We start from the raw sequence: 25,839 nt of genomic DNA on the forward strand, positions 1-25,839 counted from the left end.
ATAAAAAAAATAATTTCATAAATATATATATAAATTATTTTATATATATAAGCTGGCCAATTTGCTTTTGACAACAAATGGAATTCAAATCTTATTTATTAATTTAGCTGGTGAATATGGCTGCTATATAGCTTATTATTTATTTATAACAATACATTATTATATTATTCTTTGAATTTTTGTACTTGAATTGTTCAATGATGAGTGTTCAGTTAAATGATTATCTAAATTTTCATTCAATCCCAACCCATTAAAACTTGTAGCACCAGCTAATGGAGCATTGGTGGTTCATGAACTTCCATTTCCTGATTATGATCTATTAAGGATTTGAAGTCAATAAAGATGAAACATATGAATCAATGTTACCCCCTGTACCTTTACCTTCAGTAAATCTAGCTTGTTTTAAAAGACCTTTAATTTCATTTTCAAAAGAAGTAGATCTTTTCTTAACAGGTCTTGGTTGTGATTAGACTTCAATGGATTTAGTTTCGCATTTGATGTAGCTATTTCTTTTGGTCTTGTTCAGTGAATGAGTAGTTTATCTTCCCATTTACAATAAGCATCTAATTTAATGCCCTTACTCCAAATAGTTTTAACAAAAGCAACATTCATGATGTAAACCAGACCAGCCTTTAAAATTTTTATCATTAAATCTCTCCATCTTTTTGAATATTTCCTCATTAATTTATTGATCTTTAATTGTTAGCTCATTTCCTCCATAATTTGATTTGCAAATGATCTATCATTACCTAACAATGTAACTTTAGTTGAAGATGATTCCAAAGATTTTGAATAAAATTTCAAAAATAAGCTATGACACCCATTTATACTTTCTTCATTAATTTAAAAGTTGTTGATCTTAACTCTTGTATTAATTAAATTTGAAAGTAAGTCTTGTAGTAACTTCAAAGCAACTCCATAACGGTATCTTGTAAGAAACAGATAAATTAACGTCTCAATAGCTCCTAAATATGTTAAGGACTCTATAGTCAAATCAAAGTTATATTCAGATGGACTCAAAGATTCGATATACTCATTAAATTCTTTTCTATCAAGTTTGGAAAGTGTGCCTATATTTTACACCATGTCCATTTTATACAGCCCACTTGATTTTAAATCTGATAAACATGATGAATAAAGGTGTTTCAAATGCAATGTTTTTGATTTCAAAGCAGTATAAAGCGTTTTAGGTATTAATGATTAGTCTTTCTAAAACATCTTTCGATAATCTAATGAATTATTTGACTTTTGGTAAATTTCTGTTTCTGTGGATAATAATTCAATAATAAAAATTGTCTCTAGTACTCATTCCAAACTTGTTAATCATCTGCATTTAATGGTGTATCTTTGAAACATCACATCAACAATATTGCAGAGAATAGAACCTATTAGAGTACGCCAAAATAAAAATGAATTAAAAGTTGGTTTGTCTTAGGCACGATATAACATAACAATATCATAATTTTCAGCTAAATGACAAAATTGAAAAAAAGTTTGATCTCTCTAGGGTGAAAAACACATTGAAAACACAGCAGAAGAACCACCAGCGGTTAATAAAGCAGCAATAAATGGCACAATATATTGAACAGTTGATGTTTCAATTTGAGCACCAGCACTTTCGAAAGGAAATGAAGAATTTGATAAATTTGTAGAGTCTAATGAAGTCTTGCTTGTGTTTTAAAAAGCATTTAATTGATGAATTTGTTAAATTTGATTTATTTGATACAATCACGCATCATACTTTGTAATGCTTAGCATTCACAAGCTAAATCATCTGATTTATATTCATCTAATTTGGCTAAAACTTCACTTTCACATGTAGTTAATGGATTCAATTATTCACCAATTCACAAAGGATTGACATAAGCACCAAATTCATCACAATTTCACTTGATGAAATCAAATCAGCACCAAATTAACTTGTCTTAAAAGAGCACCACCTAATACAATAACATGGAAGAGCAACAGATGTAGTGGGCAGTAATTGTATCTTCTTCTGATCTATAGCTTAAAGAAAATCAATTAATCCTTTTACATTTTACCAAAAGGTCCACCAATAATGTTTGTAAACATTCCTGAATTAATTAATTTGGTGTAACGGTGTAACGGTGTAACTACACTTGAATTGAAATCGCGGAATTTTCCTAACTATTGAGGAATCAGGATCCTCAAGTACGCACGAACGCTCAGCCTCGCGAACGCGTTTTGTAATGCTACAAGTTCCAATATAAAAGATAATATAATAGATTAGATTTTTTTTGCACCTTTTATTGGTTGACTTTCGTATGATAATGTTCGCTAATGAGCTGTTCATTGAAAGCTTCAAATAAAAGAGCACAAAGTTCATTAAAAGATTCTATAAACTCCTGGTAAATATAAATCGATTAATTCAAAATCCAGCTCTAAGCATTTGTTCATTTGTAAAAGCTTTCACTAATCTAGCACCAACTCTTAATTTCTTTATAGCAATATATAAGCCATTCCCTTTTTGAGCTTTTTTTAAAGTGTTGAATCAAAAGTATCTGGTGAACCTTTAGCTAAAATATTTTGTAAATTTTCATATAACTGTGTTTTGCAAGTAATTTTTGGTACATTTTTGTTTTTAAACAATACGACAGCCTATAACATTACTTTTATCTTGAGTTCTTGATAATGACCTAGAATCAAAGCTTGGATCAGATCTTTTACCAGTTTTATTTGAACTCTTCTTTGGTGATTTAGGTTTATTTAATAATTGATTATCATCAGTTGACACATTTTCTTTATTTGAACTCTTCTTTGGTGATTTTTCTGAATTATGTTTAGGATTATTTAATAATTGATTATCATCAGTTGAAACATTTTCCATATTTGAACTCTTCTTTGGTGATTGATCTAAATGATGTTTAGGTTCATTTAATAATTGATTATCATCAGTTGAAACATTTTCTTTGGAATTTATTGTTGATAATTTTGAGTCATTATTTAATGTTTTCTGAATATCTAGCATTAAACTTAGAATTGCTTGAATTTTACTTTCCAAGTAATTATTAACATTCAAAAATTTGGATTTATAAACCACTTCAATTTCATTAATTTTTGACATAATTTTTTCATTAATTTTCTTTGAGAAGACTCTCTTACGATCTCTTGTTGTTTGGTATTTGTAAGACTCTTCCGAACTTAATATTGTATGAACAATTAAGTTAACCAACGATGTATTATCTAAAAGCATGTAATCTTGCTTTGCATTTAAGAGTAAATGGCCAGTACCATAACCAAGTTGTAAATCACATAATTTTATTTGTGCTGCAACCCCATCAACATTTCCCCCTGATAATTTGAAAATATTCTTAAATGCTTTACTAGCATACAATGTTATGAGATTTTTAGCTTCTTGTTCTTTATCACCGTATATACCACTGTTGCTTATTTGATTTAAATCAAGAATATCTATCTTGTAGAAGGATCTTGTAGCTTCGTTAATTTCTTGATAATCTTGTAAAAAAGACCGGAAAAGACCAATTGATAATGTTCCTGTACGATGACCTGAAGTTCTTAAATCTTGAACAACCTTTTCAGGATTTCTAACTAAGTATTTGTAAAATTCTATGATTAAATTTGTTTGATGAATTTCTTTCCCATACTTTGTTTTTTTATATTCATCATGAATTTTCAAATAAAAATCAGGAGCTTGATCATTGGTTGCAACATTGGTCACTGGTAATTGGGATTGTGTATGGACGTTTGACATATTGATGAATTAAATGTTCAATGAAAGCAGTACAGCTACTAGTAATTAGACTTGATCAAAACATAAATATATAATTGTTGAAATATACAAGTATTTATAAAATCAGGCGCCACTAGTTTAATTGAATTTGTGCGATCTAAACCTTAATTGAATTTACACATATTGAAAACATATAATATTGAAAATTTCATTAAGAGCTCTTTTATGTTGACACTTCAATATTCATTATTACACTCATCATCATCCTTAGGTTAACCGCTGTGATATGATGTTGTTTATAATTTAAGCGCTGTATTTCCTTAATCGAATTTTAACAATTATTAATGTGAAGAAGCAATTCACATAATATGAATATTTAGTTTATCCTTCAAGGAGCATATCCTGCCAAGCACACATCATCAGTTCAATGATACAAGTCGTTTTAAGAGGAGAGAGTTTAGCCTATACCATATACATTTAGTAGTATTATATCTGGTTATCGCAAACCTTTCCTGTACTTTTCATTATGGCGACTGAACACAGTATATGGGGAGTACTTAACACAAAGATTAACGCTAATTGTGCGTTTATTGGATTATTTCACCTGGGATTTAAATCTTAGAATTGATGTCTATTCGTGGTGTAATATTGTTAATGTTTTGTGATCGTATTAATCGTAATTATCAGGCATAATTAGACATCATAGGAATATATAGTAGTTATAACTTATATATACAATTCTGCACAAACATTTTCCAAAAAAACGTCAAGTAATATAAACATGTATAATATAATATAAATAAAAAGTCTAATATATATATTTGCATAATACATAAAATCCAGATCTCATGTCATATATGTGTGTGTGTCATAAAAAATTAAATAAAAGTCATAATCATCATCATAATATTTGTATAGTTTTTTTGTTCACATATTTGCAATATGTGTTTTAAGTAATTTTGTTTTGTTTTGAATTTATATTTGTAAAAATCTAATGTATATCCATGATCCCATAAAGCAAATATTTATATATAATATAAAAAATAAAAAGCAAGTAATAATAATAAGTAAAGTAAATAGCAAATTGTATAAAAATCCTTTGTTTGTTAATAAACCCCCGTGTATATGTTTTTTAAAATTGACCCCAGTTTGTAATTCTAATTGTAAATTCTAGTAATATGATATATATACAATAGTTGAGTTGTAATGTTGATTTGTTTGAATCTTAATTTCCCTGATCATTAAATTGTCTTGGAATAAACATATTAACATCTCTTTTATCCATCCAATTAAAACCATGATTCAATCCATTGATATCTGATGATGGTATAGCTGTAGCTGTTTGGTTTTGTGAAACTTGTTGTTGAGAATTATCTTTAACATCAGAACCAACTGCACACATCCAAATTCTTGTTTTATAAATTCTAAATAATTCTCTAACTAAATCTCTAAAATCAATTCTATGAATTGCATTATAATAAAATGTTAATTTACGACGATCCCATTGATATTCTGCATCAATAACATTCATTAATAAATTTGATGAAGAAATTTTTAATTGACAAATTTTTTTAGCCTTTTCTTCATCATTTTGTTTATTAACAATTTGATAAACTTCTTGAGGCATTGCAAAACGAACAATTGGTTTTGGGAAATGTAAAGTTGGTACATTTGATGAATTTTGTTGTTGTTGTGATGATGAAGTTGGAGGTGGTGAAACAGAATCTTGAGTTAATGAAGTTGGTGGTGGTGAAGAGTTTAATCCATTTGAACTTGAAACAGAACCGGATTGATCAAATGAAGCTAAAGCAGCTTGTTGTTCTTGATGTTGTAAATACTTTAATAATCTAGCTTCATCTATGGAAACATCTTTTTTAACAATTTTACCTAAATCTTGACCACGATCAGCTTCAACAACAACTAAATCACCAATTTTCAAGATTAATGGTGAATTATCAGGTAAATAAAAAACATCAACTCTACCAGCTTTAAATGCAATTAAGATTAATTGAGTACTTGGTAATGAAGAACCAGAAAATCTTGGTAATTGAGCATTTTTAATACCTGAAGAAACCAATTTTTCTAAAGTTGAATTCATTTCTTCAATTGAATAATCTTTAATTGAAACACGATTATAATAATCATTTGTGAAATAAAAATCAACAGATTGATAAGCATTTGTATATAATGGAGTAGTTTCATTAATTTGTTGATGTTGATGTTGTTGATGTTGTTGATGTTGTTGTTGACCTAAATTTGTATTTTGAAATTGTTCATCTAAATCAAAAGAACCTTGATTTGAATTTTGATTAATTAAAGATTGTGGTAAAAAACCTGGAGAATCTAAAGAGTTTGAATTATAAGAATCACGTCTTGGAGATAATAAAAATCCAGAATCACCATGGAATTGTTGTTGAAATTGAAATTGTTGTTGTTGTTGTGCTTGTTGCTGTGCCTGTTGTTGAGCTTGATGCTGCAACATTAAATTAGTTGTATATTCATCAAGACTGTTATTATTTGACCAAATAGTGTAATTTGAATTGAATTTTTGTTGATTTGGTTGAATATAATCATTATAAGAAGCTCTTCTTTGATTAACACCAATTTGAGAATTCAAATTGAAACCTGGGGAAGTTGAAGAAGCAGAAATTGAATGAAATTTTTGACCTTGAGGAGCAGCTTGGGTAGTTTGATGACCTTGTTGTTGTTGTTGTTGTTGATTATTTGAATTCCAAATACTTGAATTCAGTTCAAAAGGATCATCAGAATTATTCATAGATAAACTCTTGGTTAAAGAATTATTAAAATTATTACCATCTATTGAAGAATATTTTGAAGTTGGAGAAGTCATTTGGAAATTAGCATGATCAAATATAGAATTTTTTCTTGGATATTGATTTAAAGAACCAATACCTCCTGTTTGATTACCACCAGCGCCAGTTGAAGTTGAACTTGAAGTTGAAGGAGGGTCAATTACACCTGAAACATCACCAGCAATATTCCCTATAATTCCTGGAGGATCTTCTTCTTGGTCATGATTATTCCGATGCTTGTTGAAGATGTCCTGGTTGAATAGTTGATGATTGATAGAATACATGATTAGCCACTTTTCTAGCAACTTGATTACTTTTCTAATAACAAATTAGTAAATGGTTTAAACAATAGAATGGCGGCAAATCCATTGTTTATATATTTTTCATAGCCGCCCAGAAATGGTATGTATTTTTTAAAAATTAAGCAATTGTCTTAGCCCAATTACACTCTCCGCCTGGAACCACTCCTGTCTATTCTTGTCTAATGTCTGTCTACCTTCTGCCTACGCCACCTAGTACTCTTCCTAGAGCACCCCTGCCCGTGGCCCTAGCACCCTATGTGTCACTGCGAATGATCAACAATAAACAATGAAAAAATAAAAAAGCATCAGCGAATAAGGAAAAGCGACTGGGGTAAAAACTAAAAACTGCTACTTTTAAAAGAGAACAATTGACTTGAATAAGTAGTGAAAGTGGGTGATTAAGTATGGGGTTGTAGATCGTATCTATTGTGCATTCAGTGGTTATAGTATACTGTCTATATATAGTATAATAGTATAGTATATCTAGTTATTGATTGTCCTTGCTTTGTTCATCCACTAAATTCGTTTAGGCTTCCGTGAAAACAATCATGCAGAATGTGGGCCTAAGCTTATATAGGAAGTTGGAAGTTGGAAGTTGAACTACAATTAGTTAATCTATAGTAACAGACTATTGATGCTTCATGGAAAGTACATTCAAAAAGAAGAGTAGGTCTGCCCTCAATAGTATTTACTAGTTACTATTCACCAACTTAAACATTCAATTCAATGTAACTACCCTTGATTCACCTTCTTCAAGGATATTCACTGTCTCAAGTCTCAAGTTTCAACTAAAAAGAATAATTGATAAAGGGGACACATTGAAGCTCAAGAACACATCCGACTATCACATGATTGAAAACGTGACATTGTATGAATTTCCGACTTTGACTCGCATTGACTCGCAGAATACTCATGAAATACTCGTGAGTCAAATTCATTTTAGGTGAAATATCATATTATTGATGGGTGTATATAACTAGCATCAGTGTAGTTTTAAATATTTATTAACCATTTCTATTAAAACTTTCAATTCCATTACCTTCCCTGGTGTTTACTTACTCCCAATTAAACAGAGTTAATTTTACTGGAATTACATAAGCGATGAGCTTCGTTTGATATTCCGCGAATTCATTAGTATTAGAAAATTTTTATATAGATAGTGAAATATATCAAAGGTATTAAAGAGCTTGTTGATTTAGTTCCTTTTTTAAATTAATCCATAATGTCTGCTAAAACAAGATACTATTTGGAACAGGTAAGTGAAATAATAAGATAACATTGATTTAAGATTTTCAAACTAACACATACCATAGTCTGTTCCAGAATTGGAAGATTTAATTAAAAAAGGTTTATTTGAAAAAAATGAAATTACAATGATTATGAGAAGAAGAACAGATTTTGAACATCGTATAAATTCAAGAGGTTCAAAAGCAAGAGATTATTTGAAATATGTTGATTTTGAAAAAAATTTAGAAAAATTAAGAAAAAAACGTTATAATAGATTATCATCTGTTGGATTAATTAATACAAAACCATCAATTTCTGATTGGGCATCAGAACGTAGAATTTTATTTATTTTAGATCGTGGTGTTCAAAAATTTCCAAATGAATTCCAATTATGGGAAACTTTATTACAATTTGCCAAAGAGCAAAAATTATTCAAGAAAATTTATAAAATTTATACAAATTTATTACAATTACATCCAACTTCAATAAATTCTTGGATTAGTGCTGCAAATTTTGAATATGAATATGTTGGTAGTGCTAAAAATGCACGTATTTTATTCCAAAAAGGTTTAAGATTCAATAAAGATTCCAAAAAATTATGGTTAAGTTATACCATATTTGAATTATCTTATATTAATAAATTAATTAATAGAAGAAAAATTTTAGGGTTAATTACAGAAAAACAACAATATGAACATGAAAAATCTGAAAAATTAGCATCTAAAGAACAATTAGAAAATGATGAACATAGTGATTTAATTCAATTATCAAATTATGATAATATTTCAAATGATGAATTGAAAACTCAATTAAATTCATTACCTGATGCTGATTTAAATATGTTGGGTAATCCTGAAACAAACCCTGCTTTAAAAGGTGATGTTGCTTTAACAATTTTTGATATTTGTATTGAAACTTTATCTAAATTGAAAACTTCAACATTTCAATCAGAATTTGAATTTAAATATGATATTTCTAAAGAATTTTTGAAAATTTTTGATAAATTTGAAGATTTAAATCGTGAATATTTGGTTGGTCATGTTGTTAATTATTTGTTAAACAATTTTAATAATGAATTAGATGTTTTAATCTTGGATATTACATTACCTTTAAGAAATTTATCTATAAATTCTGAAAATTTCATTGATAATTTACAAATTTCTACAAAGAAATTCATTGCATATAAGGGGAAATTAAATTCAAATGATGATAAATCTCAATTAAAATTAAAATTTTCATCATACTTAATTGAAAATTTCTTACAAAATGATGAAATTGAAGATGAAAATATTAAACAAATTTTACATTCAATTATAAAAAAATTATAAACTATATAGACTTCTAATCTCTTTTATCAATACCTAATTCTGTAGAATATCCAGGTTTATAACCTAATTCTTTAATCAATTTCTTATTGAAAACACCATACATCAAAGCATAAACTAATAATCCAGAAATTAAAGCAACACCAATTATAATATAAACAATTATATTAAAATCATAACCTAAACTTAAATCAAAATGTCCTAAATCATTTGATAAATGATATTCATCAAACCAATTAATATGAAACCTTATTGGCATTGAATCTCCAATAATATATCTTGATACATTAGCACCAGCACTATAACCAATTGAACTTATAATTGAACCTTGTTCACCTCCACTATGAACCAAGATATTCATTGTAGTATCAATATCTAAATGACTAGTTTCAATAATACCTCTAAAATTTAAAGTTAATGGTATAGAAATTCCATCTTTATTCTTGGAATATGGTAAACGACATGAAAATGGTACATCTTGATGAATATATAATTGGAAAAGATGATAAATTTCATCAGTTAATGTGATTGTACAATTTTTAACTCCAGATTCACCATATTTTAATGTAAAAGGTTCACCAGTTTCTTGACATACTGGGAATGATTCATATATGATATTATCTTTTTCGTCAAATTTATGTTCACCATTATCGATATTTCTTGATATACATGAAATTGGTAATGATTCACCTTTTTGGAATGGGATGACTGTTGGTGATTTGGAGTTTTTGGTTTGTGGAAAGACTTCTGCCACTGTGAATGGTAGGAGTGATAGTAAGTATACTAACTTCATCTTTTGGTTATTTCTAGTGATTTTAGTTGTTGTTTAGTTGTTATTTTGATCTGATTTTGACGTTTTCAACATTTTATTAGGTATACGCGAATTTTCAATTTCTGATTGATCGTTTTAATTTCCATATATAAAAAGAAGAATTCCTATAAATTTCAAATCAACCATTGAAAAGGATCAAGAAAGCATCAACTACAAGATCAACTGCAATGTCAACTGCCACTTCAACTGCTCCAATTGCGACAACTGACAAGGAAAACATCCCTCCACAAGACGCAAGCAACGTCAACTCTGTCAATTCAGAGAAATCAGGGACTTCAAAGGATTCAAGGGACTCCAGGGAGTCAAAAGAACCAAAAGATCGCAAGAAAAGAAAAATCACATATACCAAACCATCAGCGCCACCAAGAGCCATTGAACCTTTCCAAGAAGGATTATCAATTGAAAAAAAGATTTATCCATTGTCCAATTATACATTAACTCAAAAATCTTATCAACCTTTAAAAGATCATGAATTAAAAGAAGATGAAGCTGAAAAAGAAGCATTAAAAGAATCAAAACAATACAAGAGAAAAACTTATAAGAGTGATTTAATTCCGAATAATTTATTATATTTTAAGAATTTGAAAAAATATAATGATTTTTATGGTACAAGACGTTTTTTACAATTCTTAATTGTTGTTGGTGGTGAAAAAGAGCCTGCTGTCCTTTTATTAAAAGAACATAATCAATTGATTGTTCCTGGCGGTTATTTAAATCATGATGAAGATGAAAAAACAGGTGCTGAAAGAATCTTGAAAGAGTTATTTGATGAAGAAGAATTAGCCGCTGAGAATGGTAATGGTGATGCCAATGGTACCACTAATGGCGCCACTAATGGTTCGGCGGCTACTGTTCAAGAACCTTTAACAATTGGTGAAACAATAGCAAGATGGTGGAGAACTGATTTAAAACCATTTGTTTATCCATATTTACCACGTCATGTTACAAGACCAAAAGAATTGATTAAATTAGTTTATGTTGATTTACCAAAAACAAGAAAATTATCATATCCAAATTTTTATAAATCATTTGCTCCATATCCTTTAGTTGATTTATATGATAAATCTGAACCTGAATTAAAATCAATTCCTTTATTTTTATCAAAAATTTTATTTACTTTTATTGATGAAAAAAATAATAAAGAATATAAAGATTTTATTCAACAATATAGTTCTATTAATGTTGATCAACCTCCAAAACCTTCATTTTAACATTTGCTGGTCGATGTTATTTGAGAACCTAATGAAGTTGCTATATACAAACTTGCTGTTGCTTTTGATGCTTTTGCTGCTGTGCTAATATATAATTGATGTGCTATGATAGATAATTAATTTTAAAACCCATTTTCTACAAAGAAGATCCTTTTAAATAAAAAAAAATAAATGATTTTTGCTATATATTAACTTGTAGTCCATATATTTATAACCAATTTTGTTGACGGAAAAATTCAAATATTCTATTTGCTTTACTTGGATCAATATTTAATAATTCTTTACAAGTTTTCTTCTTTATGATACCACCAGTTCTTAAACTTTCTCTAAATAAAGTTTCTTTAATGGCAATATAAGGTTTTGGTAAAATTTTTAATGAAATACATAAATCTTGTTCATCTTGATTTAATAAATTAAAATCATTTGAATGTTGAATATCAGAATGTGTTAATGCTTTACGTTTAACTTCATTAATTCCATTCATTGGAGTTCTTGATCTTGATGTTGAATGTTGTAATGAATTAACTGTATGTCTTGAACTATTTGTATTTGTATAACCATATCTTTGTAAATTAGCAATTCTTTGAGATTTATCTTTTTCAAATTTATTCCCACTTTCAATTGATGTTATACCATTTTTCCTCCATTCTTGTAATTGTTGTATACGAACTCTACAATGTAATTCTGTTAACATATCTTTTGAAAAATCTTCAAAATCTTTTGGACTCATAACTCTTGCATATGCTTTAATCTTATTAAATAATTCTCTTTCCTCTTTAGTTCTTTTTTTATCTAAACTTGCATTTTTCCTATATTCTAATAAATTATTATCAAATAATAATCTTTTCTTTTCAGCTCTTGTTGTTAATCTTGAATTATAAATATCAATAATTGCTAATTTTAATTCAATATCTGATGTTAAATCATCAGGTTCGAAAACCATATCTTTAACAGTTAATTCTGCATCATTTTCAAATTCATGTTCAAATTCTAATCTACCAGGCATAAAACCTTGAACTTCATGACATAATGGTACTGAGGCAGTTGGTTTCCTTGGTGGTGGTAATGGAGCATTTCTTCTTTCATCCAGTCTTCTTTTCTTCTTTTTGGACATTTCAGTTGATGTTATATTACTAAAATCTTTATCCATTTCAGGTATTGGATATTCATTTGAATTTAAATAAATATCTTCATAATGTTTAGCAACTTCCTCTTTGGAACGTCCACCAATATGTTCTGCAACATCTTGCCAATTCCCCAATCCCAGAGATTGTGAGCCTTGAATCAAAGCTAATTCTTCATCAGCACCCCAATCAGGATCAAATATTGGAAATGAATTTGTTTCTATAACTTTATAATCATGATAAGGTTTATGATTATTTGATGAAGCACCACTTGCAAAACATGGTACACAAAGATCATATTCTGGACATATGGCACATGATATGCGTACTCTATTGGTACAATCTGATGCACAGACATCACAATGGAATCCACTTGACATTATGTATATGTATATATCTTTTGTTTATATCTGTGTTTAGGTGTTTGTGTGTTTATTGATTAAGTGGCAAATGTAATGTAATTGAATTAAAAGAGTGAGATAAATGTTATGTGTTGTATAATATGGTATCACTAAATAATTTTATGATTATGTGAAAATTGTTTTGATTCTAAAGGTGCATGAATGTTTCAATATTACGTATCTCGATTGTTGATAATCACGATTATTTCCATTTCAATTTTCCAACGGGAGTTTAAATTGAAATTATGGTGGAATTATAAATTCGCGTGTTAACCCTGAGATTTAATGTCACCTGATCTCATTATAGGGCTATAGTTCCATACACCCAGACATTAAAGTGACTAATACTTCATTACACCCACACACCATTTGATTATCTAGTTTTTCTTGCATCGCGCACTCCAAAACTCCCAAATCCTCACAAAAAAATCAGCAAACACACGCCAAACAATTTTCAAAGTCGCACTCACTGAATTCTCGCGTAAGCACTGACATAATCTCCATACAAACACATTCGGTGGGCATTAGGTTTTTGAAAAAAAGATTATTTGAATTTATCAATTAAGTAGTTTTACTATTAGCTTTTGGAAATATAACAGGACCTTATAGTAATAATTAATCAAAATGGTATGTTCATGATACACTCATGAAGTTAGGATATGGATCATGTTGAAGAGAATCAAAGATTATAGATGTATTAAGATGGAACTTTATGTTGAAGGATTATTGTCAATGTTTTTATTAATTCAATTTTATTGTTTGATTAAGTGAAAAAAAAGTGAATATAGATCAAGATATTATCAAACCGAGTACAATTATGAAAAGAATCAATCATATATGTATCATAGAAATGAATAATTACAAATGAATTATGAAGAATTAAGATATTATTAGATTATTGAAAGAGATAACATACGTTTAAAAGATCCCTTAAACTTTGATTCATATCCAAAGACTTTGAAAGAACTATTATAATGGAATCAATATACTAACAATTTACAAACAGGGTAGAGTTAGAACTAAAACCGTCAAAAGAGCCTCAAAAGTTCTTATCGAACGTTATTATCCAAAATTAACTTTGGATTTTGAAACCAACAAACGTTTAGCTACTGAAATTGCTACTATTCCATCAAAACGTCTTAGAAACAAAATTGCTGGTTACACCACTCATTTAATGAAACGTATTCAAAAAGGTCCAGTTAGAGGTATTTCTTTCAAATTACAAGAAGAAGAACGTGAAAGAAAAGATCAATATGTTCCAGAAGTTTCTGCTTTAGATTTATCAAACACTAAAAACCAATTAGAAGTTGATCAACAAACTGCTGATTTAGTTAAAACTTTAGGTTTCAAAATTCCTTTATCTGTTGTCTCAGTTTCATCTCAAAGAGCTCCAGAACGTCGTTTCAAAAGAAGAAACTAAATTTATTAATTAAATAATTTTGTTTCTTGAAAATATACAAGTCTTTTAGTTATAATTTTAGTTTTGTATGTTTTTATTCTAAATGTATATTGTTGTTATAAAGAGTTAAGATGTAGAACTATTGCTACAAGATTTGCCTTGGAAAATATGATTATAGTTATGTGTATTTATATAGTGTCATATATGTTTCAACATGAACAGCTGATATACTAACAAACTAGAAATGTGTATAAGTACTATGTACCTTTCCTCATTGATTTTTGTCATATAACAAACTAAAAAGGTATGGGTACTGGGTACCAATTTATTCTACTTAGCACTGAGCACATTAACCTTTGCACAAAATCAAAGACGTACCCCTTTGAATTTTTTCAGTAGTTATCAAACGTTTAGATGAATGGAGCCAATCAGGTAGTTGCTTTTTAGGGATAATTATCTTCTTCTTCCAATTCAAACAATAAATAGAACTTGTTGAACTCAATAAATTTTAAATTTAATTTTAAAGCGTGTAGAAAAAAACGCGAAACTTGATGTACTATATTAACAAAATTCCTCTCAATCATAAAATCATTGAATATGTATATAATCATCATCTATAATTAAATTGATCTTTGAGTAAAGTTCTTCACAAATTGATTTTCACTTTCCATCATCGCTCCGTTAAATGAACAAGTAGTGCCTATTTTACAACCATGTCAGCTTTATAAATACTTTTATATAAACGTTGACATATTACAGATTACTTTAGTTTAAAGAAAAAGAAGGGTATGGATGACTTTCAATTCTGTGAAGATTATGTATGGTATCAAATACCTATGACGGTTTCTTTGAGTATATCAATGAACAATCATTATTTAGGGATCGACCATGACTTGGAATTTGGTATATCTTACTACAAGATCTTTTTAGAAAAATGATTATAGTATTGTATATTCATATACTAGTGTCATATTTTTTTCAACATGAACAACTAATATAATAACAAAGTACTTATTTGGTACCAGTTTATTCTACTTTTCTGATTGATCTTGTTATAAGTAAAAATCAATGATTATCAAGTAGAACAACTAGTGTATAGTCCTATAGTCCACACCTATAGCGGGGTTCGAAACGAAATCAAAAACTTAGTGGTGTTATAGAAAATAAGTCAGAACCCTTCTAAACGTTATTCTGTCTCATTGGATGAATGGAGTGAGTAAGGAAAAGCCTTTCTAGGAATCGATATTGGTTCATCTTGAACCAAATACATATATAGTAAAAGCCCAAGTCAATAATTTTTTAATACTTTTTAAAGCTTTGTATAGAAAAAAACGCGAAAATCATGATTGTTTAATGAACGAGAGTATCACCATATAACAAATCTCTTATATAATAACACTCTGCGTATGAATATGATATAGATATCGATCTTAGCAAAGCAAAGTATGTAATATTTTAAGTTCTGTGAAAAAATATACGATTTTTGGCTTTTATGATGGTGTTATATAGTTTTAACATAATCACCCATGATAGCAATTGTTCTTATAAAATGATCTACACTTTTTCATTCAATTTTTATATAAATAAGTCATAATCTCACTTCCGTTTTTCAAATTCATGAATAGTATTCCATAGATTATAATTATTAAAATCATGATAGAAGCTTATACTGTTTTCGTAAGCAAAGAAATTGAAGATATCGATAGCTTCTACCCTGAAAATATTCAAGAACGAATTGAAGGAGGTGATGTCATTAAACAAGATTTCATTGATGATCTATGGGTGTTAATTTTAAGGTTTGAACGAGAAGATGATGATGACAGAGATCTTTACAAAATTTTAAAAGAAATTGATTATGTTGAAGCAGTTGAAGAGTTTGAAGAGTTTTGAGGAGCTTGCATCTTGATGATAGTTGAGTCAATCAGACCTTGATTGATCTATTACTATCAAATAAATCTAGTTGGTATTATTTAATGTTAGTGGTATAAATAGTTAACAAAAATGTTCAGATTATAATCCAGATTCTTCAAACTAAAGGTGTATATAAAATTTATAATATATTCACTTTGTTTAATTGTTATCTCTGTGTATTCATGCAGTATGGGGTAATAAAAATTGAATTCAGATCAAAGTTTATTACATCTTATAATTGTACGAAAGCTGATCAATTAGATGGGTCATATACAAAATAGTCTTTGATTCATATACTTTATCACATTTAACTGATATACACTTTTTATTCATATTCATTAGTCAAAAAAATCTAAGTTTCATTCTTGTATATTGTTTAATTTTAACTTTTACAGGGCACATCTTGTACTGATATAAAATAAAGGAATCCCTCCTAGAAGTTGTTTCCACTCCTTATTTTTAATCATGGTCAAGCGTTTAATACGAAATTGACCTACTACAAAATGTCTGACAACTCTGAATCCTCTGAATCCTCTGACGAAGAAGACCCTGGTTATGTAAATGTTGTTCTATCTTTTGATCAAGAAAAGTACGTTGATCCAAATGAAGTTGAAACAATTATCAAGAATTATAAAGGTACGATTTTGAAAAGAATTAGTGAAGCTGATGATACACCAATTCAATACGCTGTAAGAATTGTCTTTTTGGATTTGATGCAAATGGGAAAAGAAGTGGAACATGTGACAGCTGCTAGGTATATTGAATAAAAAATCAATTGTGACTTAAAATGTATGATTTTTAATTTTAAAACTAGTTTTGTAAGAGCATGTTGAGATATACATGAATACAATTAGTATGATCTATTTGAACTTGGTAGAAACATTTTATATATAATAATATAATGTGTATTAGTTGAGCTAGATAAAAACAAAATTCTCATATGAATACATTATTTTCACTTGATAAAATTTCTAATTTCTTCACCTAAATTTTGTAATCTTTTCATTTTTTCTTTTAAAACAACATCTTCTTTTTCTAAAGATTCACCATTTTTATTAATTAATTTTAAAATCATTCCAAATTTTAAATTTAATTTATTTCTACTTGTAATAACTTTTTTAACAATTCCATATTGAATATTTGTTAATTTAATACCAGTTTCACACCAATCATCAAATGATTTAGAACCATAATCAATATATTTCCCCTTTTGGACTTCATCATCAACGTTTTGAAAAAGTTTATCAAAATTTATATCATCTTTTGGATCATTTAAAATGATTGATTCTTCAAATGATTGGAACTTTGGTGGTTTAGTGATTGGTTTATAAGGTTCATTCATAATCAATGGAGATGACTGTTTCTTCCCAACAGACTGAGGAGTAACACTAGAAGCAGAAATTTTCTGAGGAATTGAACTTGGCTTTGGTGTAATGGATTGTTGATGTGAAGTATGTTGTTGTTGCTTATGGCGCTTATTTGAAATGCCTTCAGATTCTTTACCTTTCCCTAAATGATCAACATTATGTCTTTTAGAACCAGAAGCTTTTGTTGGAGTCTCTTCTTCAGACAGTTCATCCTTTGTTGGAATGATAAACCTATTAATGTTTAAATTATCAATTGATTTCAAATTTGGAGGATGTTTTAAAATCTTTTCATTTGGTGTGATTGGAATGATTGGACGTTTTTGAATTCTATCTTTTGAAGTTGGTGATTTACCAAATCTAATAGGTTCTTCTTTGATCTTTACTTGCTTTTTAGGTTTAACATCTGTTGTTTTCTCTTCTTTAATCTTTGGTTCTTGAATAATTGAATTAGGCGCCATGTCTTTAATAATGGTAAACAAATGTAATCCTTTATCTAAAATCTAGAAGTTGTTAGTTCGAATTTGATCTGTTGATTTTTTGGCCATTCTGCACCGTCAATTGAAGGTATCATCAAACATTTTGAGTTGAATTGATCAGATATTGAGCTTCTTTCAGGGTTAATCCTAGGTTGGTTTCATGAACTCTTTTGATAAATGAATTTGGCGCTTAATTTAAATTTATATAAAAGTAATTAAAATGATCCGGGGTAAAAATTCCGGAATTGTTAATATACCAATATTTAAATATCAAAATCTTTCATGTTATAATTGTGATATTTATACAATATTTAGATAAATATATTCAGTTTTATCAATGTTTTACTTATATATGTATTTTGAAGCTCTAATCAAGGTTTGAAATTTTGGTAATTTTTCAATTCAGAAAATTTATTGATCTCCAAAATTTTAATTTTGAATCAAAATGCAAAATATAGTCCAAAATAACTAAAACTTCAAACCCGCTAAAACGAGTTTAAAATAGAATCATCTTATAGAGAGTAATTTATTGATAATAATAATATAATAAACTTTATATATCACCCTACAAACTCTGTAAGTTATAAATTTAAAGATTGTGATAGTCCCGGAAGATTCGGTTTAGTGCTATTTCCGAATCCCGACGATATAGCTTGTAAGTTGTACTTCAAGCTGAAAAGACTAGTCGAATGAGATCTCGATAATTAAATATTTTCAATAACCACATGATATCTAACTCTACTTTGGAAAATTGAAATAATCGAAATGCTATGTCCATATTGGATGTGTATTGACTCATTATAGTCGGAATAATTAGGTAATTGGTAGTAAAATTTATACCCTGATATGTATACTGACTTTTAAGTTAATATAACGTACTTAAAAACAGACAAAAGTTGAGAGGTGTAATTAATTAATTGAATGTTAAAAGATTTGAAGGCTGATCTACCTCAACTATACTCTGGCCAGAATCTTTGAGAGTCAGACATCAGGAATAAACGACGTTCTTTTCGGACCATAAACTTGACCACCTAAACCGATGCCTCTTATTAAGTACTACATCAATAATCCACGTTTATAATCCTATTGTAGTATCATCTCATCTCAAAGCAGTAATACATCCTCTGTAAGTTAAATTGATTGGCCATTGTGTTATTGTCTAAGCAGCGTTTATTAATTTGTATGAGCATGTGCTTCTATTGAAAATCTTCACCGGTGATTTACGAACGTTTGGAAAGATTCCCCCAACAATCAGATTTAACTTCTTGAGAGGTTAACCAACTGAAGTTTCTAATGGGTTTCAAGACATCAAGGTGAACATGACAAAAACATGGATCTTTTCATCACATATTTATTTAATTTAATTTAACCGTTTGAAAAGCTTTCATTCTTGGCTCTTTAAAATTTAATTCAACTCCGAGAAAGTGAAAAAAAAAAAATTACGATAAGAAACTGTTGAAAATTATACCCACGTTCTTTGGAATTATCAAAAGTAAGAACTTTAGCATGGAGACGGTATACTATTCAATCAATTAATTATGGTTGCAGCGTCAAAGCTCAAATGAGACAATATAAGAATAAAGAACGGCTAAGCATGATAGGGGTAGCTGAAGACCTACAATAATAATTTCATGAGTATAAATAAAACCAAGATGTATCAAAAATATTTACTGAGGATCATTGTCATCAGGTACACATCAAAAGCCAAGAGATCATCATCATGAAGCTTTCAACTATCTTGGTTGGCTCATTAGCTACATTAGTTTCTGCGGTTCCATTATTTAATTTAGAAACTGCATTAGAAACAACAAATTATTCACCAAGTGATGAAAAATTAATTTATGAATTTGCTCATCAATTAACAACAATTGATCAATTTAATTCAACAAATTCAACAAAATGTGAAAAATGTATTGAAAGATTACAATTAGGTAAATCAATTGCATTAACTAAACCAAATTTAATTTTCCCAATTTTTACAAAATGGTGTATTGATAATAAAGTTACTGATGAAACTACATGTAAAATGACTTATGGTAGAAATACTGTTTTAAATGCTACATCAGGTACAAATTTTGCAAACTTATTGACTTTAATGGATCCAAATTCTTATGATGGTCAATTATATTGTCATTATCAATCAGATAAACATTGTCCATTACCAGAAACTCCAAAAATTGATATGTCATCATATTGGCCTGAAAAACAGGATAAACATAAAATTGCACCAGAACCATCAAATGAAACTTATAATGTTTTACATATTTCAGATTTCCATATTCAATTAGATTATAGTATTGGATCTGAAGCTAATTGCTCTCAATATATGTGTTGTACAGATCATAATTATAATAAATTTGAAATTCCTGAAGGTTATGATTTTACTGCTAATTTAACTCAAGATCAAATCAATAATTTATCTTATACACCAGCTTGGTATGATCAAGATTTTGAATTAGAACATGGTGATTCAATTGATATTTCTAATTCAACAAAATGGTTCCCAGCAAATACATTTGGTCATTATAATTGTGATGCACCAGAAGTTTTAATTAATAGTTCATTAAAATCCGTTGCTAAATATCAAGAAGAATTAGGTTTAGATTTTAAATTTTCAATCTTTACAGGTGATTTAGTTGATCATGATGAAGATTATCATTTAGATTATGAAAAAATTATTAAATCTGAAGAATATATTTTTAGAGATATTAAAACCACGTTGAAAAATATTCCAGTTTATCCAGTTTTAGGTAATCATGATACTTATCCTTATGCACAATTAGCTCAAGAAAAATCAGGGTTTGGTAATATTTTGGATTGGAACGCTGAATTAATGGGTGATTTATGGGAAGATTATGAATGGATTAATGGTTCAACTGCTAGATATGCAAGAGAACATTATACAGGGTTTGCAGTGGAAACTACAACAAATTTAAAAGTTATTGCATTAAATTCAAATGCTTATTATGCATCAAATTTATATAATTATTGGAATGCAACAGATGTTGATTCATTTGGTCAATTTCAATTCTTAATTGATGAATTAATTGATTCTGAAAGCAAAGATCAAAGAGTTTGGATTATTGCACATATTCCATTTGTTCAAGAAGCTTTACCTATTCCTGCTGAAGTTTTCAAACAAATTGTCAAGAGATTTTCACCTTCAACTATTGCAGGTATTTTCTTTGGTCATACACATATGGATCAATTTAATATTTTATATGATGGTGATGTTTTGGAAAAAACTGAAGAAAATGCAGTTAATATGGCATGGATTTCACAAGCTGTTACACCATTAACTGATAATAATCCATCATGGAGATATTATACCGTTGATACAAAGACTCATAGTGTTATGAATTCATTTAATTATTATACAAAATTAAATGAAACTTTTTATAATGAATCAGAAGAACCAAATTGGGAATTTGAATATTCAGCTCGTGAATCTTATTCAGATGTTGTTAATGAATGGCCTGAAACTTCACCATTAAATGCAACTTTTTGGCATAGAGTTGCTAGTGGAGTTAATTCATCCACAGAAATTGCTCAAACTTATAATAATTTTAAAAGAAGATTTAGTCCATATGTTCCACAATGTATTGGTACTAATGATTGTGATGGTAGTTATTGTTTCCTTGCAAGTTTTACATTAAAAGAATATGAAGCTTGTTTAAAAACTTTTAATGAACCAGAATTTTATTGAAAAGACATACCCTTACATATACCCATTTATTTTCCCATTCTTACAAGTCAACAATTTTTAATTCAACTTATATTGATTCAATTCAATGTTTTATTCTTTGATAGATAAATTAGCTTATATACATTACTAATCTCTTACATAATCAGCCCGTATAAAGATCTAGAATCACAAACTTCAATACTCATAAACTTTAAAACTTCAAAATGATCTGATCTTATATAAGTAATTAATCATATGAAATTAAACTTTCAAAAATGAATGATTTACAAATTGAAATTATGCAAAAAGTTTGGAGATTATTTGAGTGCCCCTGTTTACCCCGATCTAGTACTTTCCTTTTAAATCAAGGTGTATAAGCATAAATTAGTTAGTAGTTACATTCCTTTAGAACCGAAGCAATCAATTATACTCATTAAATTTTAGCAATATTTGTAAACAATTGGATTGAATTGTTCTTTGAATAATTAATCTGCTTCTTATTGTTTAGTCTAGTAAGGATTAGTTTTGGTTCTTGCTTGCTCGATCATGTAGTTTTAGTTTTTGTCATAGATCTCTATGTGTCAAATATCGGATAACCAATGAATCAATAACCACGAATAAACATGAGCCATTACTAAATTCATATTTCATTTATAATCACCTTATTTGAAACTGTGCCTTATTGTTAAATTTTTTAAACTTCTCTTGAAAGTACGCATATAATTATTATTTATTCAAACTTTTTTATGTCTCATTTAACAACGCAATTTTATAAGCCCTTATAGCAATCCTATAAATACTTGAATAATTCCTATAAAAATTTCACTTACAACTCGATACATACAATACAATAACAAAAGAATTAGACAATATCAAAATGAATTTAACATATATGATCCATCCAAATAATCATCTAACAAAATTAGATAATTTCACAATATCAAATATGGAATCATATAGTTCAAAACTTGATCAAGAAATTAAATTACTTCAAAATGCAACAACAAAAACCACAACTAAACAAACAGATCAAATAAAAGGATCATTATCAAAAATTATAAATTATAAAAAAATTGAAAAAAATTATATACTTTCTTATTTAAAGATATTGAAGTTGTTGGAAACTATTGATACTAAGTGTTGTACAAATGATTCAAATTATGATTATGAAGCTGAAGATGAAATTTTAGATTCTATTGAAGTTCATATGTTTGAATTTAAAGAATTTGAAAAACAATTGGAAAGTTTGAATGGTGGGATTAAAATTGGGATGAAGGGAATTGATAGTACAAGTACTACAAGTGCTACAACTGCTAGTACAGGAACGACGTCAGGAACGATCAAGACTGTTGGTACTACTACTGGTGAATCTTTGGTTAAAGAATGATTGATGATTAGTTGAATGAATTGAAATGAAGATAAGGATTAAGATCAAATGAAGTTCAACATGAATCTTTGAATAAGGAGTTAAATGATTTATGGATTTTTACATATCAAGTTTCTCAATGTTTGATTTACAATTGTTTTGTAATTGGGTAAATAAAATTAAATCAATAAGGATGATTAAAACACTGGATGTTTATGTTTTTTAATTTTTGGATAATATAATGGATGAGTTACATTTTTGAAAATATAAATGTAGTTGTTAATTTAGTTTATATAAAGTCTTTTTTTCTCTGGGTTATTATTATTATCTACTTTGACCTAATTGTTCAGTACCAACATAAGTCCAACCACCAAATTGTTTTTGAACAGAATCACTTAAATAATCATTTAATACAGAATCAACAGGTTTTTCTTTTGTAAATTCTTGATCAAAATTTGATGTATCAAATGAATCAATAACTGGAGGTTTAAAAGGTGGTAAATAATTTTTATCATATAATTTTTTCCAATCAATTTTAGAGAAAAATTTATGTTTTTTAATTTCTTCTGAACCATTACAACCTAATCTTTTTGTTGGATCTCTATTTAAAAGATGAATTAATAAATCTTTACAATCTTTATCAAAATTTTCTGGGAATTTTAATGGATTTGTCATGATTTTTCTGTACATTGTTGGTACATCTTCATCATAATATGGTGGCAGACCTGTCAACATTTCATATAATAATACACCTAAAGTCCACCAATCAACATTTTTAGTATAACCTTGACCTAATAATAATTCTGGAGCTAAATATTCTGGAGTACCACAAAAAGTTGAAGTTTTATCATCATTTTTCATATTTAATTTACAAAGACCAAAATCACAAAGAGCGATATGACCTTTATAATCTAACAAGATATTTTCAGGTTTTAAATCTCTATAAATTATATTAAAAGAATGCAGACATTCTAATGCAATTAATAATTCACATGTATAAAATCTTGCTCTTGATAATTCAAATCTACCTTCTTTTTGTAAATGATAAAATAATTCACCACCATTAATAAAATTTAATACAAAATATAATTTTTCAGGTGATTGGAATGAAAATTTTAATGGAACAATAAATGGATTATCAATTTGAGCTAAAACAGTTCTTTCAGCTAAAGTATGAGTAACTTCAGATTTTGAAACAATGTGAGATTTTCTTATAGCTTTTAATGCATAAATTTTTTGGGAATCTTTTTTACGAACTTGCATAACTTTACCAAATGAGCCTTTACCAATAACTTTTAATAAATCAAAATCATCAATTGTTAAATGTTTATTTTCATTTGGTTTAAAATCTATTGATATAATTAAATCACCATTAAATTGTTCAGACCATTCTGGGTAATCATTATTAAATTTTAAAACTTCATGATTTTTAATTCTAATTGGAGTATTATATGTCTTGGTAAAATTTAATGGTAAAATTGTAGAACTTATTAAGATATCTTCAGTATCTAAACCACTTAAAATTTTTGGAATTTTAAGAAAAATTTGAAATTTTAATTCATTTGAAATTTTTGTTACATCAAAATTTGAAACTTTATTAAAATAAGGTTTTTTGATAGAACCAAATTCAGGTTCAATTGATATAATTGTTTTATCAAATTCTAATGTAAAATAAATTAATGGAGTTTTATTATTTGAAGGTGGGATTTTAATAGAAGCAGGTATTAATTCATTTGAAAATTCACTTGGAATTTTTTCATCATTTAAATTTAATTGATTTAATTTTGAAATTAATAAATCAGTATTTTGTTTTTGATCATTATTTTGATTTAATTTTGATAATATAGATTTATCATTATTTATATCAAATGGGATTTTAAAATTATTCCCATTATATATTTTCAAAGTTAATAAACCAGGTTTAAAGAAATTATTATTTTCAGGTATTTCTTGTTGTTGTACTTGTTGATTTAAAGAATTTGAAGATTTATTATTTGAAGTAACGGTATGAGAACTTGAATTTGAAGATTTTAAAGCATCAGTGGTACCACCATTAGCACCATTATTATTTGAATCCACTTTTAAATGTTGATTTATTGTATCAGGAGTGACAGTACTTCTTCTATCTAATTCATTTGAATGTTTTGTTTCCGCTGAAGGTAAATCCAATGAATTTGAAGATTCTTTTTGATTGGAAGTTGAAGGAGAAGGAGAAGGAGAAGCAGCTGGAGATTTAGATCTTGAAAAATCTTTCAGTTTCTTTGTGAATTTCCATGAGGACATCATCTTGAATGGTTGTCGTTGAAGTTGTTGATGATGATGGCGGTTAATTTAATGGTTCTGGGGTATTTAAATATTTGGATATTAATTTTTAAAGGGGAATATAATGAACTGAAAGCGCGGAAGTGAAGGGAATGATTGAATTTGTATTTGTAATAGTGTGTAATTGTTTTGATTTATTAAGAAGTTTTGTTATTGGGTGGCAAATTTAATTAAATATTGGTTTCTCATTGATGTAATAAAATTAAATTTCATTTCATTTATTTAAAATTAACCGCTGTGAAATAAAATTATTAATATACATTATTATTATACTATACTATATATTATACACTTTGATTACTACATTAGGAAGTCTACATATTTACATAGCCATAGTAACCAAATAGTAAACAATTACATAACACA

The 25,839-nt window shown here is 27.9% G+C and overlaps 13 protein-coding genes across 13 annotated transcripts; 7 read left to right on the forward strand and 6 right to left on the reverse strand.

The window, feature by feature from the left end:
- Positions 1 to 2,602: 2,602 nt before the first annotated feature.
- Positions 2,603 to 3,733, reverse strand: BN7_5972 (uncharacterized protein; the record flags this gene model as incomplete). Its single annotated transcript, XM_011273434.1, has 1 exon — positions 2,603 to 3,733. The coding sequence occupies one exon, from the start codon at positions 3,731 to 3,733 to the stop codon at positions 2,603 to 2,605; it is 1,131 nt and encodes a 376-aa protein (XP_011271736.1).
- Positions 3,734 to 4,937: 1,204 nt separating this feature from the next.
- Positions 4,938 to 6,809, reverse strand: BN7_5973 (PSP1 family protein; the record flags this gene model as incomplete). The annotated part of the gene is made up of 1 exon (XM_011273435.1): positions 4,938 to 6,809. One exon carries the CDS (start codon positions 6,807 to 6,809, stop codon positions 4,938 to 4,940), a length of 1,872 nt encoding a protein of 623 aa, XP_011271737.1.
- Positions 6,810 to 7,789: 980 nt separating this feature from the next.
- Positions 7,790 to 9,382, forward strand: UTP6 (snoRNA-binding rRNA-processing protein UTP6; the record flags this gene model as incomplete). Its single annotated transcript, XM_011273436.1, has 2 exons — positions 7,790 to 7,795; positions 8,141 to 9,382. 2 exons carry the CDS (start codon positions 7,790 to 7,792, stop codon positions 9,380 to 9,382), a joined length of 1,248 nt encoding a protein of 415 aa, XP_011271738.1.
- A 13-nt stretch (positions 9,383 to 9,395) lies between these two features.
- BN7_5975 (uncharacterized protein) lies at positions 9,396 to 10,172 on the reverse strand (the record flags this gene model as incomplete). Its single annotated transcript, XM_011273437.1, has 1 exon — positions 9,396 to 10,172. One exon carries the CDS (start codon positions 10,170 to 10,172, stop codon positions 9,396 to 9,398), a length of 777 nt encoding a protein of 258 aa, XP_011271739.1.
- A 206-nt stretch (positions 10,173 to 10,378) lies between these two features.
- On the forward strand, positions 10,379 to 11,422 carry BN7_5976 (Cleavage and polyadenylation specificity factor subunit; the record flags this gene model as incomplete). The annotated part of the gene is made up of 1 exon (XM_011273438.1): positions 10,379 to 11,422. One exon carries the CDS (start codon positions 10,379 to 10,381, stop codon positions 11,420 to 11,422), a length of 1,044 nt encoding a protein of 347 aa, XP_011271740.1.
- Positions 11,423 to 11,630: 208 nt separating this feature from the next.
- On the reverse strand, positions 11,631 to 12,926 carry ADA2 (chromatin-binding transcription regulator ADA2; the record flags this gene model as incomplete). Its single annotated transcript, XM_011273439.1, has 1 exon — positions 11,631 to 12,926. One exon carries the CDS (start codon positions 12,924 to 12,926, stop codon positions 11,631 to 11,633), a length of 1,296 nt encoding a protein of 431 aa, XP_011271741.1.
- Positions 12,927 to 13,571: 645 nt separating this feature from the next.
- On the forward strand, positions 13,572 to 14,367 carry RPS17B (40S ribosomal protein eS17; the record flags this gene model as incomplete). Its single annotated transcript, XM_011273440.1, has 2 exons — positions 13,572 to 13,574; positions 13,954 to 14,367. The coding sequence occupies 2 exons, from the start codon at positions 13,572 to 13,574 to the stop codon at positions 14,365 to 14,367; spliced, it is 417 nt and encodes a 138-aa protein (XP_011271742.1).
- Positions 14,368 to 15,999: 1,632 nt separating this feature from the next.
- BN7_5979 (uncharacterized protein) lies at positions 16,000 to 16,236 on the forward strand (the record flags this gene model as incomplete). Its single annotated transcript, XM_011273441.1, has 1 exon — positions 16,000 to 16,236. The coding sequence occupies one exon, from the start codon at positions 16,000 to 16,002 to the stop codon at positions 16,234 to 16,236; it is 237 nt and encodes a 78-aa protein (XP_011271743.1).
- Positions 16,237 to 16,760: 524 nt separating this feature from the next.
- On the forward strand, positions 16,761 to 17,024 carry BN7_5980 (uncharacterized protein; the record flags this gene model as incomplete). The annotated part of the gene is made up of 1 exon (XM_011273442.1): positions 16,761 to 17,024. The coding sequence occupies one exon, from the start codon at positions 16,761 to 16,763 to the stop codon at positions 17,022 to 17,024; it is 264 nt and encodes an 87-aa protein (XP_011271744.1).
- Positions 17,025 to 17,212: 188 nt separating this feature from the next.
- ECM11 (Ecm11p) lies at positions 17,213 to 18,082 on the reverse strand (the record flags this gene model as incomplete). Its single annotated transcript, XM_011273443.1, has 1 exon — positions 17,213 to 18,082. One exon carries the CDS (start codon positions 18,080 to 18,082, stop codon positions 17,213 to 17,215), a length of 870 nt encoding a protein of 289 aa, XP_011271745.1.
- A 1,738-nt stretch (positions 18,083 to 19,820) lies between these two features.
- Positions 19,821 to 21,806, forward strand: SMP4 (Sphingomyelin phosphodiesterase; the record flags this gene model as incomplete). The annotated part of the gene is made up of 1 exon (XM_011273444.1): positions 19,821 to 21,806. One exon carries the CDS (start codon positions 19,821 to 19,823, stop codon positions 21,804 to 21,806), a length of 1,986 nt encoding a protein of 661 aa, XP_011271746.1.
- An 856-nt stretch (positions 21,807 to 22,662) lies between these two features.
- BN7_5983 (uncharacterized protein) lies at positions 22,663 to 23,172 on the forward strand (the record flags this gene model as incomplete). Its single annotated transcript, XM_011273445.1, has 1 exon — positions 22,663 to 23,172. One exon carries the CDS (start codon positions 22,663 to 22,665, stop codon positions 23,170 to 23,172), a length of 510 nt encoding a protein of 169 aa, XP_011271747.1.
- A 303-nt stretch (positions 23,173 to 23,475) lies between these two features.
- Positions 23,476 to 25,437, reverse strand: BN7_5984 (serine/threonine-protein kinase; the record flags this gene model as incomplete). The annotated part of the gene is made up of 1 exon (XM_011273446.1): positions 23,476 to 25,437. The coding sequence occupies one exon, from the start codon at positions 25,435 to 25,437 to the stop codon at positions 23,476 to 23,478; it is 1,962 nt and encodes a 653-aa protein (XP_011271748.1).
- Positions 25,438 to 25,839: the final 402 nt, after the last annotated feature.

This window comes from Wickerhamomyces ciferrii, contig 00244 (genome assembly GCF_000313485.1).
Source record: "Wickerhamomyces ciferrii WGS project CAIF00000000 data, strain NRRL Y-1031 F-60-10, contig 00244, whole genome shotgun sequence".
NCBI lineage: Eukaryota > Fungi > Ascomycota > Saccharomycetes > Phaffomycetales > Wickerhamomycetaceae > Hansenula > Hansenula ciferrii.